Source organism: Rhinolophus ferrumequinum, chromosome 20 (genome assembly GCF_004115265.2).
Source record: "Rhinolophus ferrumequinum isolate MPI-CBG mRhiFer1 chromosome 20, mRhiFer1_v1.p, whole genome shotgun sequence".
Taxonomy (NCBI): Eukaryota; Metazoa; Chordata; class Mammalia; order Chiroptera; family Rhinolophidae; genus Rhinolophus; species Rhinolophus ferrumequinum.
In genome coordinates, this window is record NC_046303.1 from 30750936 (window position 1) to 30764655 (window position 13720).

Genomic DNA, 13720 nt, shown 5'->3' on the forward strand with positions numbered 1-13720 from the left:
TAACATTCAAAGTACGGTTAGAGCTGCCATCTAAAGTACAAACATAAAGGGTCAGAGACCAGCATCAGGTCATCGAGTTAACGGCCCCATTTTACAGATGAGGAAATTGAGGCCTTTCACTTTAGAAGCTGTATTGTGGTATCTCATTTGTGATTTATATTTGCATTTCCCTAATGACTAATGATGTCAAGCATCTTTCCTGTGCTTATGGTATGTCTTCTTTGGAGACATGTCTGTTTAGATCCATTGCCCATTTTTTTATCTGGTGGGCATTGTAGGTAACTATGAGCATAGAGTGAAAGGTCTCTTAAATGTTTCTGCCAAATTTTTCTGTAGAGTCAGTAGTACTAAGAGTTATTCTAAAAAAAAAAAAAAAAAAGTAATAATAGTAACAATCTTTATAATTGACAAAGGGTTTTTCAATATTCTGTTTCTGATAATAGCATTCCTCAATACCCTGAGAGATAATTATCATTATCCCCTATTATATGCGAAAGAATAAACAGACTCTAGGGTAAAATTTTGCATTTACAGATACTTGTCTGGGGAAAATGCTCATGGCTTTCATTAGGCTGCCAAAGGAGTACCCCAAAAGAGTACAGAGAAACCGTTCTAGAGCTTAGCTTCTGCCAGAAGATTACACAGACGTGCATGATTCAAAAATATGATGCTGTTTCCACTATATACCACTGTCTCCAGGGCCAAGACTCTGAACAGTTACTTTCTGTTCTGGAAGGGGCTGTGCTTCTGAATGGGGGTGTACAGCCATGCACTGCTGGACATTTAGCATACTTGACCCTTACCCATTAATTGCCAGGTATGATAATAAAACAGCTCTCGGTAGGAGTATGTGTTACTGTTGTTTCCATTTACTTTTTGGTAATGTTTCATAATCATAGGTCTATATTTCACTCATAATTATTACAATTTAAAAATAATCTACACATACGAATTTCTAGTGGCTCCAATATCTAGATAGAAAAAGCCTAGGATTGCTACCATATGCAATATAGTTGTTAACTAGAAAACAATTGCTGTTAACTACTTCTCATAGAGTACTTTCCAGCTTAGAAAGTGCTTTGACTTGTATTTGTCCTTATAATCACTTTCAGTGTGAAGCACTTACTCTTGTTTCTGTATGGAAGATGAGCACACAGAAGCTTGGGGAAGCTTTCTGGATTTGTTCAAGACGAGACAGGGAGAACCGAAGTTGATTTTAATTTTCCTAAATCTCGAGCCGTGTTTTTCAAATGTCGTGTAAAATTTTTCTGAAAGCAATCTGCAAGGATCTGATTCAGTAGGTCTGTGTGGGGCCTAAGAAACCACCTTTCAAACAAACATCCTGGACTGTGGTGTTCCAGGTGGTCCGAGGGCCACACATTGAGAAACACTGGTCTAGATACAAAACCCTGACTGTTTAAAAGCACAGAAACTGGTCTTCGGGTCTTCATCTCTAGGTTGATGGGGAAGCTCAGAGAGACAAACATGATAGTATTTGTTTCAGAACGATTACTCTGGCTATCGTGTGGAAAATCAAAAGGAAAGGGATCTGACTGAGGAGAGGACCACCAGTTGGTCACTTTCTAATCCCAGACAGCAGCAGTGATGGCGTGGGTTAGATGGTAACTGTGATGAGCCAAAGTAAACGGGTTCAGGAGAAGCTAAAGGGATAGGCCTGACCAGGCTCGGTGATTTACGAGGCTGAGGACAAATAAGGATATGCGGAACTCTTGGTTGATGCCTAGGTTTTAGGTTTGGGCAAGTGGGGGGATGGTGGTGGTGTACTGAGAGGGGGAGCACAGGACAGGGGCTTAATCAGGGGCTGCAGAGCGGTGCTTAGCTTGCAGTTGCCTTTCACGTGTGTGTTGCTGGACTGTTTCCACCTCCTCTCCTCAGTTCCTTGGAGTTAGGATGATGCTCTAGGAACCCTACTTACGGCCCCGCAGACTTGGGCATTTCCAAGGAATTCTGTTCCCCATTTTATGGAACCACGACATTTCTTTTGTTTCCAGAGACCGTCATCCTCTTGCTCCAAGAAGACGAATCATCAAGAAATCAGCAATGCTTTAAATTGGTGGAAAGGTCAGATTTGGAAGCTGGGGTTCCATAAGTTGGGCAAGAAACAGAATAGCTGACCTGGGAAGGAATGGAGCTAAAAATTCTTTGTAGTATCTTCTCATCAAATAGCATTTAAGAATGAAGTTAACCTGACCTAATGGAGAGCGCTATTCCTAAAGGTGTGAGTGTTTTACCATAACTTCATTCAGGTTGCCCTTTTGTCAGAAGAGGATGACCCATAGAGGTGAATCATAGTGGATGGAACTGGGACTAGAACCTGGGAGTCAGAGCTTTATCTGGTGTCCCAGACTGACCGTTCCTATTGGCAAGGACCCTGTCGTTAGCTCACAAGGGCCCCATGACAACCCTGTGGGATGCCAAAGCACATTTATGTTAATAATGCAACTGAACAATTCTGGTTCTTTCTGTTAAATCAAATTGACCATCATTTTGGCTTACAAGTTAGCATGGCATACAAATCAGCCCAGGTTTTGTCTGTGTAAATTGAACACTGGTTGTTCAAATTTTGATCCCTAGAGCATGGAGCCCTGGACTTCTGCTGCCACAGGTGCTGCCACGTGTCCCTCCAGAGAGTCATTGTTCCTTGTCAGCTCTGGTCTGGGCTTTATAGTCACCATCACTTACGGTTTGCTACTATATTTGTCAGAGCATCCTGGTACAAGGCAAAACTTGCAACACAAAAGGCCCTATGTGCTAAAAAAAGAAATTGTTCCCGACCACCACTAAACAAAAGAAAACATAACTTTCAACCATGGCAACATCAAATTCTCAAACTTTGGAACTGATAGAGCATTTTGGCATTAACCAAAAAACAATCACTTGTGTTCTGGTAGAACTTGCCGAAGCCACAATTGTTTAAACAGGTTAGTAGACAACTAATAAGATCCTTGCTTTGGATTGAGCAACCCGAGCTTTTTGTGCATCCCCATGGTCCCCCAGCTGGCCATCTATATCCAGACGATGGATCTTTAGTAGCCAGAGACCTTGATTATATTTGCATTTTTAACATGTGAGTGCTTTTTATGTTGCTTTCAAGTCGGACCAGATGGAATCTGCAATACAGCTTTGATATTGTTTCATCGATACAGCACCATGTGATGTCCCAGAATGAAACACAGAGTAAAAGTAGCTAACGTTTGCCCTCAGCTCTTCCAGGAGATTAATGTTTTGTGTCCAAAAGGAAGCCATTGCCAGGTCGGTGGTGGGTGACCAGAGCCGTGGTAATATCCTGGTCACTTGGAGCATTAGATGCAGGACAGGCCACTCACATCGCACTTGCTCCTCTCTGGGCGAAGGAAATCAGCATTCATGGTGGTGTTGTGTCCATGGCGTTAGTCAGCTTGCTGTTTTGTTCAGCAGCCGTCGTGCAGGCTTTTACAGTAGCGTCCTGTAAAAATGAACACTCCCTATGGCATCTCCCCAGCTGTTTCCCACTGTGAAGTTTAACATTAAATCAGAAGAGCCAGGAAATTGAGATGGAAAAGCTCTGTACTTGGTTTCTGCCGAGGTGTTGCTGTGCCTGCAGTGCCACATGCAACACTGCTCCTAAAGACCGTTTTAATTAAAGGTCCCACCCAGTGAACTGGGGATGAAATTTCACCCCGAACTCTGAAAGTCTGGCTGCCTGGGCTGAATGTGGGGAGCACAGAAAAATATCAAGAATGGGAACTACTTATTCCTCTACCTACTCTATTACTAGTTCTGTTTTTCCTCTGTTTAAAAACACGTGGGTCTTTATTTTAACTAGAATTTTTTTTCTTCAGATTAGCATAGAATTATGAAAACGAAGTGGGTACTTATATAGTGTGCAAGTTCTGATACTTGATGTAATATAGAATTTGTTTGAAATAGGGCTAAATGTGATACCATATTTTTAAGCATACCTTCTTTATACACTTTTGTTTCTTGTTTTTATAAATAATTACCTACATTTTCCCCAGAATTCTTCTACCATCACCCTTTAAAAAAAGTAATTCTTTTGAATCACACTCTTATTGATAACTCCCTGCTTCTACTAAAGTTTTTAGATTTTCTTTTAAATTGCAAAACTAGACAAAACATAAAAATGCAGACTAGCCAGGGGTCTTCTTTGGTGTTCTTGAGTTCATAATATAAATCGTTTGGATGTGCTGCTTGTTTTGAGGGTCTATCGGTCTATTTTTTTATGTTCCTGATAAATTGTTCTCAGGCTGAAACAAACTTGCATGTCTGAAGAGAGGTGGAGAGAATTTTTGCATTCAAAATATACCCACTTGAAAATTGGAGATTATTAAGGAAATGACAGGCCTAGAAGTATTAGAAGCGTGAATGTTAGATCTAAAGTGGTGTAACCCCTATATATGTTTATTTCTGTACAGCTAGCAATTTTGAAGAGTTTGATTTTTCTTTCCCCTACAGCAATTTGAATGGATGTGTTGAAGTAGTTGGAAACGGTGGCAATAAAAGCCTATTCTGTTAATCATCATGCACCAGAATAGAGGGAAGAGAAACAGTTCACTGGCAAATATTCAAGAGAAACTGGACATCCTTTTACGTGCTTGAGCAGAACTGCCTTAGGGATAGCTGTACCGTTCCTTGCTCAGGGACCTTCTGGCCTCAGGTGAAGGAGAGCCCCTTCTCTTTGGTCCTTACTGTCTCCATCAGCAGCATTTAGCAATTACCTCCTTGCCTGGCACTCATAAGAGCTTGCTTTGTACAGCTGTGCCATCTTCACAGCTCTCTGGGTTTCCCGTAAGTCCTCAGGCCCTCAGCTTTATTGTCTGTACTCACTTATTTCAGGATCAGTTCCATTTTGTCGTCTGCCTGCTTTTTCTATGTAGTGTGGGATGATCTCATCTATTTCTTAACTGTTACTTTTTTCCTTCTGTTTTTTGGTAGGCCTCCCCCTAAAAGGAACGGGCAGTCCATCAGATTAAGACTGCGGCTCTGGAGTCAGACCCCCCCCCCCCCCCCCCGTGCATATCCAGTTTCATTCTTAGCATCACGTGACCCTCAGCTGCTCTTTACCTTATTTGTCCATCTGCAAAATGGAGGGGATAGAAGGGGCACCTGAGAAGGTTGTCGGGAGGATTCAAAGAAATGAAGAAAACACAACAGTCCCTGTAGCATAGCACACACTTAACTACAGTCAGCGTTATCCTTCTGGGTTTTTCCCTAAACTCCTGTTGTCACCATCTCCCAGATTGACGTTTCTATCTATACTTCTAGCTTTCTTTTGTTTACGGCTTAAGCTTTGTTTATAACTTAAATTCATGTCACTCCAAGTTTCTCATCATGTTAACCACCTCATTTCTTTCCCCTCGCGTGTTTTCCTTTGTGGTAGATTCTTCTCTCTCGCCCATTATCCATGGTGAGATATATCTTGCTCCATTTTTACATACAAATCATAACCAAAACTTTTCTTAAAACCTCTTTTCCAGTTATCTGTCCAAATCTACTTATGATCCTCTTACTATGATTTTACCCGAGGCAGGATAAGTCAGTGGTTAAAAAAAAAATCTCAGTTTTGGAATCAGAGAAGACTTTGATATAGATCTCATCTCTGCCACTTCCTAGCTGTGTGATTTTGAACTAGTTACTTAACCTCCCTGAGCTTCTGGTGCCTCTCTGTAAGATGAACATGATAACAGTGCTTCACAGAGGCTTAAATGAAATACTGTCTTTGAAGTTCTTGGCATAGCCCCTGGCCTGGAGTAAATGTTTAAGCAGTCAGCTATCACTGTTATTCCCCACCCTATCTGGTCTTCATCGCTCTATTCCTATGTCGGGTTCAAAATGAATCAGTAGAACCACCATTCCTACTAGGTGATTTTTTTGAAAGACTCAGAGAACTTATATTGGAAAGGACTTCATCTGTTTGTAAATCATTCACCTTGGCACAATCAACGCTACCATTTATTAAGTGCCTGTCAGGCATGACATCTAGGTTTCATAATCCTGTATAGTAGGTGTTGCTGGAACTCTTAGATGCAAACACACTCCCCTAAGCCCTCCCAGGTAGGGGTGTCATGACTGATATTTGAGCTCTGCTCATTCCTGTTCCAAACTTCAGATTTTTGTCATCATAATATATTGCTTCCATAATGCCATCTAGTAAAATAAATAAAATAAAATAAATTTCTTGACATGTACTCTTTAGCTTGTAGTTGAACCGATACCGTATTTTGCTGTGTATGATGCATTTTTTTGCCCAAATTTGTGAGGGAAAAAATAAGGATGTACATTATGCATGGGCACTACTAATTCCGTATCTATATAAATGTTTTTAATTCTTTTATTTATGCTTATGAGTTAAAACTGTAACTCTAGACATCAGTAATAATATCCGTATGCAAAATAATACCCTGGAATACGATAATCGGTTTTGTTAAACTTACGATGAATTTGCAACGAGAAATAGTTCTTGGCCTTCTATGGTGCGTAAAGATTGTAAATTTGTTACCAGTACATAAAATGTCTTGTACCTTATATCTGTTCTTGTGTTTTGTAATTATTTGTTACATAAAATTTTGTGTGCTATGTTAAAAATAATTGTTAAAATGCCTTCATAATACAAAAACAAGTACCTAAATGTAAACAAATAAAAATTTGAATTAAAAAAAAGATTTTTTTCCCTAAAAGTTTGGGCCAAAAACATGGGTGCGCATTATACACGGGCGCATGTTATACACGGCAAAATACAGTAATTCTAATGACTGGGGACTACTTCGCACGGTAGCCCCTCTCATTTCTGAATAGTTGTACAGGTTAAATATGTCTGTTTTGTGCTAAAACTTGATCCCTGTATTTTCTTTCCATTGATTTTTTTAAAAAAAATTTTTAAGAAATAAAGAGCCATCTAACTTCTTTTTTTTTTTTTTTTTTTTTTACCAAATAGTCTTTTAACCTTTAAATATTTGAATGGAACTATTGCTTCTTCTATTCTTCCTTCACCTGCACAGATGATGAGTTTATCCATTCTGGTCCCTTTCATTTTGGAAATGAGCAAATTATCTTACATATTCTTTATTGCATACATGCCAAGTGTTCTCTGTCCCAGTTTTATGCCTCTAGGTTCTAGGAACTATTGGGGTCTTGGTACATATTAGGTTTTCCTTAAATAGCATTAGAGGTGCCAACGGAGAGCTTTGTTTTTAAGTCACTCTGCCATAAGTATTGAGCCTGGATATTTATTTCAAAGATCATTCATTCTCAAATTCAGTATTTATAGAGTACCTGTGTGTTAGTTCCCACCGGCTCCTTATTTGTCTTTCTCCTCCTCAGTCTCTTGGGTTGTGAGAAAGCAAGCAATAAGCAAGGGCAGGAGAAGGCCTTTTAGATTTGGTTTCTCTCCTCCTTCGTCTCTGCTGATGTTGGGAGAATAATCCAGACACTGGGCGCATAGGAGACTTTTGCCTTAATGAAAATGTTTCAGGAATTTTATTTTCTCATGAAAATAGGCAACAGAGAAATCTAGAGCATTGAGAATAATTTAAAAACACATTGTACTTTTATCTTTTCATAGCTATTAAGACTCCTAGATGTCAAATATATTTTGTAATCAAATTCCTGACAGCGGCATTATCAGGGCTCCCCATGCAGTGAAGAACTAGGAGCATTGTCAGAGGGGTGGAACTGAGCTACTTTTCAGTTTGGGGAAGCAGTAAATTAAATGTTTTTCACTCTATCCTAATATTTAGAGAACTACATAGATCTTGCTTCTTGTCTACCACAGAGTTTGTAACGTCTCCAATCTTTAAGAGCTGTTGGAAACATATTCTTCAATTGTTCATCATTAGGGTGAAAAGTGCTTTCTTGATCCATGATTAAGTGGAACAAGAGGGTTTGAATTCTAGCTTTACTGCTTCCTGTCGGTGAGACCTTAGCTTCCTCAACTACTACAGTGAGGTTAATAATAGTACAGTTGTCCCCCCTTATCCGTGGTTTCATTTTCTGTGGTTTCAGTTACCCACGATCAACAGTATGAAAATATTAAATGGAAAATTCCAAAAATAAACAATTTGTAAGTTTTAAATTGAGCGCTGTTCCGAGTAGTGTAATGAAATCTCATGCCGTCCCTCTCCTGTCTGTTCCATGTGGGACCTGAATTGTCCCTTTGTCCAGTGTAGCCATACTGTATTCCTGCCTATTAGTTACTTAGTAAGCGTCGGGGTCATCAGACAGACTGTCACAATATGGCAGTGCTTGTGTTCAAGGAACCCATATTTTCCTAATAATGGCCCTAAAATGCAAGCGTAGAGATGCTGGCTGTTTGGACATGCCAAAGAGAAGCTGTAAAGGGCTTCCTTTAAATGAAAATGTGAACGATCTCTACTTAATAAGGCATTATCACACATCATCATAAGAAGAGCGAGTACAGTACAATAAGATATTTTGAGACACGCACACACCCCACATTCACATAACTTTTATTACAGTGTATTGTGATAATTGTGTTTTATTATTAGTTATTTTTGTTAATCTCATACTGTGCCTAATTTATAAATTAAAATTTATCCTAGGTATGCATTTGGGAAAAAACCACAGTATGTATGGGGTTCAGTACTAGCCATGGTTTCAGGCATCCACTGGTGGTCTTGGAATGCATCCCCTCTGGATAAGGGAGGACCATTGTACCAACCTGGTAGGGTTGCTGTGAGCATTAAATGTGTTTATTATTATAACGTGCTTTAGAACAGTGTGACGCAGACTGTATGCTCACTAAATGCTGTTATCGTGGTGGTTGTATCGATTGGAGTAAGTTTAATTTCTTCCCCCAGAACAAGAAACAGTTGTGACATATTATGTTTTCAGAAGGGAGCCCACATCTTTAGTAAGCTACTTTTCAGTTTGGGGAAGCAGTAAATTAAATGTTTTCCACTCTGTCCTAATATTGAGAGAACTACATAGATCTTGCTTCTTGTCTACCACAGAGTTTCTGACGTCTCCAATCTTTAAGAGCTGTTGGAAACGTATTCTTCAATTGTTCATCATTAGGGTAAAAAGTGCTTTCTTGTTCCATGGTTAAGTGATCCCTGCTAGTAAATGTTCACTGGTGGAAGTGTCAGCACCGAAATGCTTGGTGGCACCATCTTCATTACAAATGTACCCCGTGTCCTGCCGTGTGGACGTCAGCCCCCACTTTGTTGTCCGTTCCCCTGCCAATCTGGAAAGCTTGGTCTTAGTGTCCTGGCTTTCTGCTTTCTGAGGAGGTGGGGTGGACAGGAAGAGTGATGCCATTTTTAATAAAATGGTTTCAGATCCCTAAGACTATTTGAGTTATAAGCTAGGGGAAATGGTAAAGAAATGAACATACCTTCTACTCTTCTTGACAGTAATCTTGGCTTAGGCTAGTTTTAGCGATGGCTCTGGCAATCCAAAGGAGTGTGTTCATTTACTTTCAGGTGAATACACACTGTGGACATTCTTCACTATAGGGTGTTCAGCAGTTGGTTTCTTCCTTCCTCTTAAATTGGAGGCATTTGTGCAGAGAACTAGAATACCTATCATTGATGATTATGTCTACGGTTTATTGAGTGCCTACTATATCTAAAGCATCCTGCCTGTACCACAACTGGCATGAATAGAGCAGTCTCTTTTCCCTCTTTTCCCTAGGGAGAAAGACAGGAATGTAAGATGGAATAAGACAAGTCTTATCATTGAAGTTCAAGCAGGAGGCCAAGTGATCCGTTATTTTCCGTTAGGAGGCCTCGTTATATTTACCTAGGAGGTAGCATTTGAGCTGAGCCTGGAGAAAGTGGTAGGACTTCAGGAGCTAGAGAAGAGGCTACAGTCGCTGCTAGGTGGAGGGAAGAGTGTGGACAAAGGCCTGGATGTGTGGAAGGTCTGGTAGGGCTGGACGCGGTCTGCTAGAGACAAGGCTGAAAATAGCTCCTTGTAGGGTCTTGAGCACTCTGTTTCGGAGATGGGTCTTGGTGATGAAAGGCTACAGAAGGTTTCTGCAGAGAGGGTGCAAGTCAGATCTGAGATTGTGAAAGGCAGCTGTTGATGTGTGCAAGATGGACTACAGAGGTCAGAGAGAAGCGCCAGACTGACAGTTGGGCCAGTGGTAGACATGCAGGCACGTTCTGAGGAGGGCTTGAAACAGTTCATTAGGAGTGAAAAAGGATAAGATGCATATGAGTGAACTTTCAAAAGTTCAAGTGATATAATTTGGTAGCTGGTTTACTCTGGGGGAAAGGAAGCTTGAAGAATTAAGACTGACAGATTTCTAGGTTGGGTGACCAGAAAAACAACATGCCAATAATTAAGCTTTGAACATAGGAGAGGGATCAGTTTTGAGGGCTGAGTGAGGGACATATAATAGTGTGTTTAGTGATGTGTAATTTTATGTGTTTTACAGATACCCACATGGATATATTCTTTAAGCAGTTAGAAATTCTGGTCCAGCAGATAAGAGGGAGAGATTTGGATCTGGGAGTCAAGCCTTCTAAGAAATCTTTGAGGTCTTGGGTGGAGAGGTCTTGGCTTAGAAGAGTAGAGTGAGAAGACCTGAGGACAGAGGGCTGACAAATGCCTCTCATTTAAGGAGGGAATGAAAGAGGCAATAGAAAGATTAGGGTCCCAGAAGAGAGTTTCTGCAGGGACAGGACGGATCAAAACTGGCAGATGCTATAACTAAGAAGAAGCTTTTAAATATGATAGGAAGTCTAATTCTTAACATTGTATTGTCTTTTTAATTTTTTTATTGTAGACATTTTCAAACTACACAAAGGTAGAGAGAAAACTATAATGATCCACCATGTTCCCATTATCCAGTTTCAATTATTATAAATACTTTATCAGTCATCTTTCATCTCCCCACCTTTCTGGGGGAAGAGAAGGGAGAATAAGAGACTCGAAAGCATTATCAGACTCGTGTCATTTCATCCATACTTTAGTTTGTAGTATGTCATAAGAACAATTAGTTTTTACACAATTATAAGTCATTATCTCACCAAAGTTAAAAGAAATGTAATTCCTCAATATCATCTAATAAAACTTCTTTTCATTTAAATAACTTCAAGTTCTTGAGAGCCACATCAGTGATGCTTTGTAATTCCATAGAGATTAGATCCCGCTCTAAGGGCCCATTTGGGAAATGGATAGTTTCCTGAAGAAGATAATAAAATGCTGTCTGCAGAAAGAATGCTTCTACATGGTACACGACGGCTTTTGATGGGAGGCTATATTTTATTTTGTGTATACACTTATCCTTTGGGAATAGCAACAGAAATGTTTTCAAGTCATATGAATTAAAACATGTCCAATGTACTGACCCGCATACCATCCAATTCCTAATTCTGGAACGTTGGTCCTCAATTGGAAAGTATGGCCCTTTCTGGAGACACTTTTGATTGTCATGGCCTTGGAAAGAGGATACTGGCATCTAGTGGGAAGTTAGAGGGTAGGGTATGCGTGGGAGAGCCCCCATAACAAAGGCCTATTAACCTGCCCAAAATACCAATAGTGTCAAGACCGGGAACCCCAGTGTTAGAGGAACAGCATATTCCAAAGGAGAACCGCCCTTCCCAATCTGTTGTTATGTCACGTGTTTGCATAGCAGGTTCCCATTAAAAATTTTCCTCTTTTCTCTGGAGAGAGGTAATGTCCCTGGAGGTGGTTTCCCTTTGGTTATTAGCATCATCTAAACAGGGTTCGGCCAGATCTTTGAGCCTTCCAAACTTCATTCTAGGTTTTATTTTCTGGGTGTCCTCGGACTCTAGCAAAGCGTTGAAGTGATTTGGTGTCTTCCAGTAGGAAATTTAAGGTGGAATGCACTTTTCCAAGACATGTTTACTGGTCTGAGTGAAGTACTCTCTTTAGAAGGAGACAATAGCTTGGGGGTGCTATTTAACAAGCAGGCAGGGCTTGCTAAACCAAGATGGGATCTATATTTCTTCACCCTAATTTGAAATTGAGCCGTTATTTGTCGCAACCAAGAAACAAATTGTTTTACCTTCTTTATTTGTAGGAAATCCAGTTGGAGCATGCAAAGCAAGCCTTTGTGCAAAGGGACAATGCCAGGACCGGAAAAGTCACAGCCATTGACTTCCGAGACATTATGGTCACCATCCGCCCCCATGTCTTGACACCTTTTGTAGAAGAATGTCTAGTAGCTGTAAGTTGTAACTTTTCCTTGAAGTTTGTTTATTCTGAAGTAATTTATTCTATCTGACCTGAGCTCAGTAAATAAGGGATTATAAGAACAATTCTTAGATATTACGTACTTTTTTCTGTTTAAAATACTAACATTTTCTTAATGTGATTGCATATATTACCAAACTTACAGAGTGTGTTTTGGCTAATTTTAGTGAGTAGGTTAATTTGTTATCTGGACAATATGGAATACCTTAAAGAAATGCATTAACTGATTTTAAAAAGAAAAACAAATTTAGGATTGCGTATTAATTTTGCTTTACATTTTGAGGGATGCGAAATGCTAATCTTTGCTTTTTTTCCGTTCTCTGAGGTGATAAATTAAGAAAAAAAATCGTGTGCACAGATATATTTAAGAGGTCAGCAGAACAGAAACTTTAAACCTTCGATTTACTTGTTCATTCAACATATGTGATGAGGCAACAGTGGCACAAGTGATGGGTGGAGGGAGCCCTGTTCTCCTGTGTCACGGATCTTCCATCCTAGTGGATGTCCAGCCACTGCTGACCTCCTGGGCCCTGGTGTCCTATAACATTCTGTGGTGGTGGTTCCCAAGCCTTGGTCATGGAGCTTAAGAATCAACAGGAATAATTATAAAAAAATCCAGGTTCTAAGGTTCCTCCCAGGCCTACTGATGCACCATCTACAGGTGTTGAGGCCCTAGAATCTACTTTCTAAAGCTTCCTAGATAATTCTGATGATGGTTGCTCAGATTTGGGAACCCTTATGCAATAGTAACTGTCCTTTTGTTCATCCCAGGGGGAAAACTTTCTGAGTGTTTTCACCATCATCTGGGTTTCCCACAATGCTTACCATAGGCAGGAGCTTAGGCTAGCTTTTCATTTTTTCCTTTTTTTTTTTCCCCTGGTGCCTCTTTTTGGAAATGTGGCATTCTGACAAGGCCTTTTCCATTCTTTCCAATCTAGCTCCTTTTCTTGGCCCCCCTTCCCTACTCCATTCTAAACTCTCATGTCAGCTATTCTAAATGATTACTGAGTGAAGATTTATGTGGTTGTTACCTTATAAAGAACTGCTTTCCTAATAAAAATATTTTGCCTTGTTAGGGAAGGATAGAATTTGAAACCCCAAACTGAAGTTCCATTCATAATGGACATGCTGTCTATTTCCCTTGTCCCCTATGAAGAAATATGGTTTCTTACAAATTTCTACTATCAGAATTCTGACCAGTCTTAACTCCCGTCAAAGCATATGACATACCATAATTTTACCATAATACGCTTGTTTGCTAGAAATCCCACCAATGTAAAGTCTGTACTTAAATGATTATTTATTGCTAGTTATAAGTAACATGACAAATCATGATATTAATGTTAGATTGACTACTTTTCATAGTGTGTTTGTGTTGGTATAATACAATTTTGCATGTATAAGCACACACGTGTGTGTAATATAGTTTTGCATGTATAAGCCTTTAAAAATTGCTCATTAGATGAAATAAACAAACTTATAAAACATTTCCAATGGAAATTTGAACTCTGTAAAT

The 13720-nt window shown here is 39.7% G+C and overlaps 1 protein-coding gene across 2 annotated transcripts in view; it reads left to right on the forward strand.

Annotated features, from left to right (window-relative positions):
* SLC25A13 (solute carrier family 25 member 13) overlaps positions 1 to 13720 on the forward strand; it is a 173498-nt gene that overhangs the window by 93176 nt on the left and 66602 nt on the right. For both annotated transcript variants that reach the window (XM_033088547.1, XM_033088549.1), the window contains exon 6: positions 12032 to 12178. In XM_033088547.1, coding sequence (XP_032944438.1) covers positions 12032 to 12178 — 147 coding nt within the window. The remainder of the gene's footprint in view (positions 1 to 12031; positions 12179 to 13720) is intronic.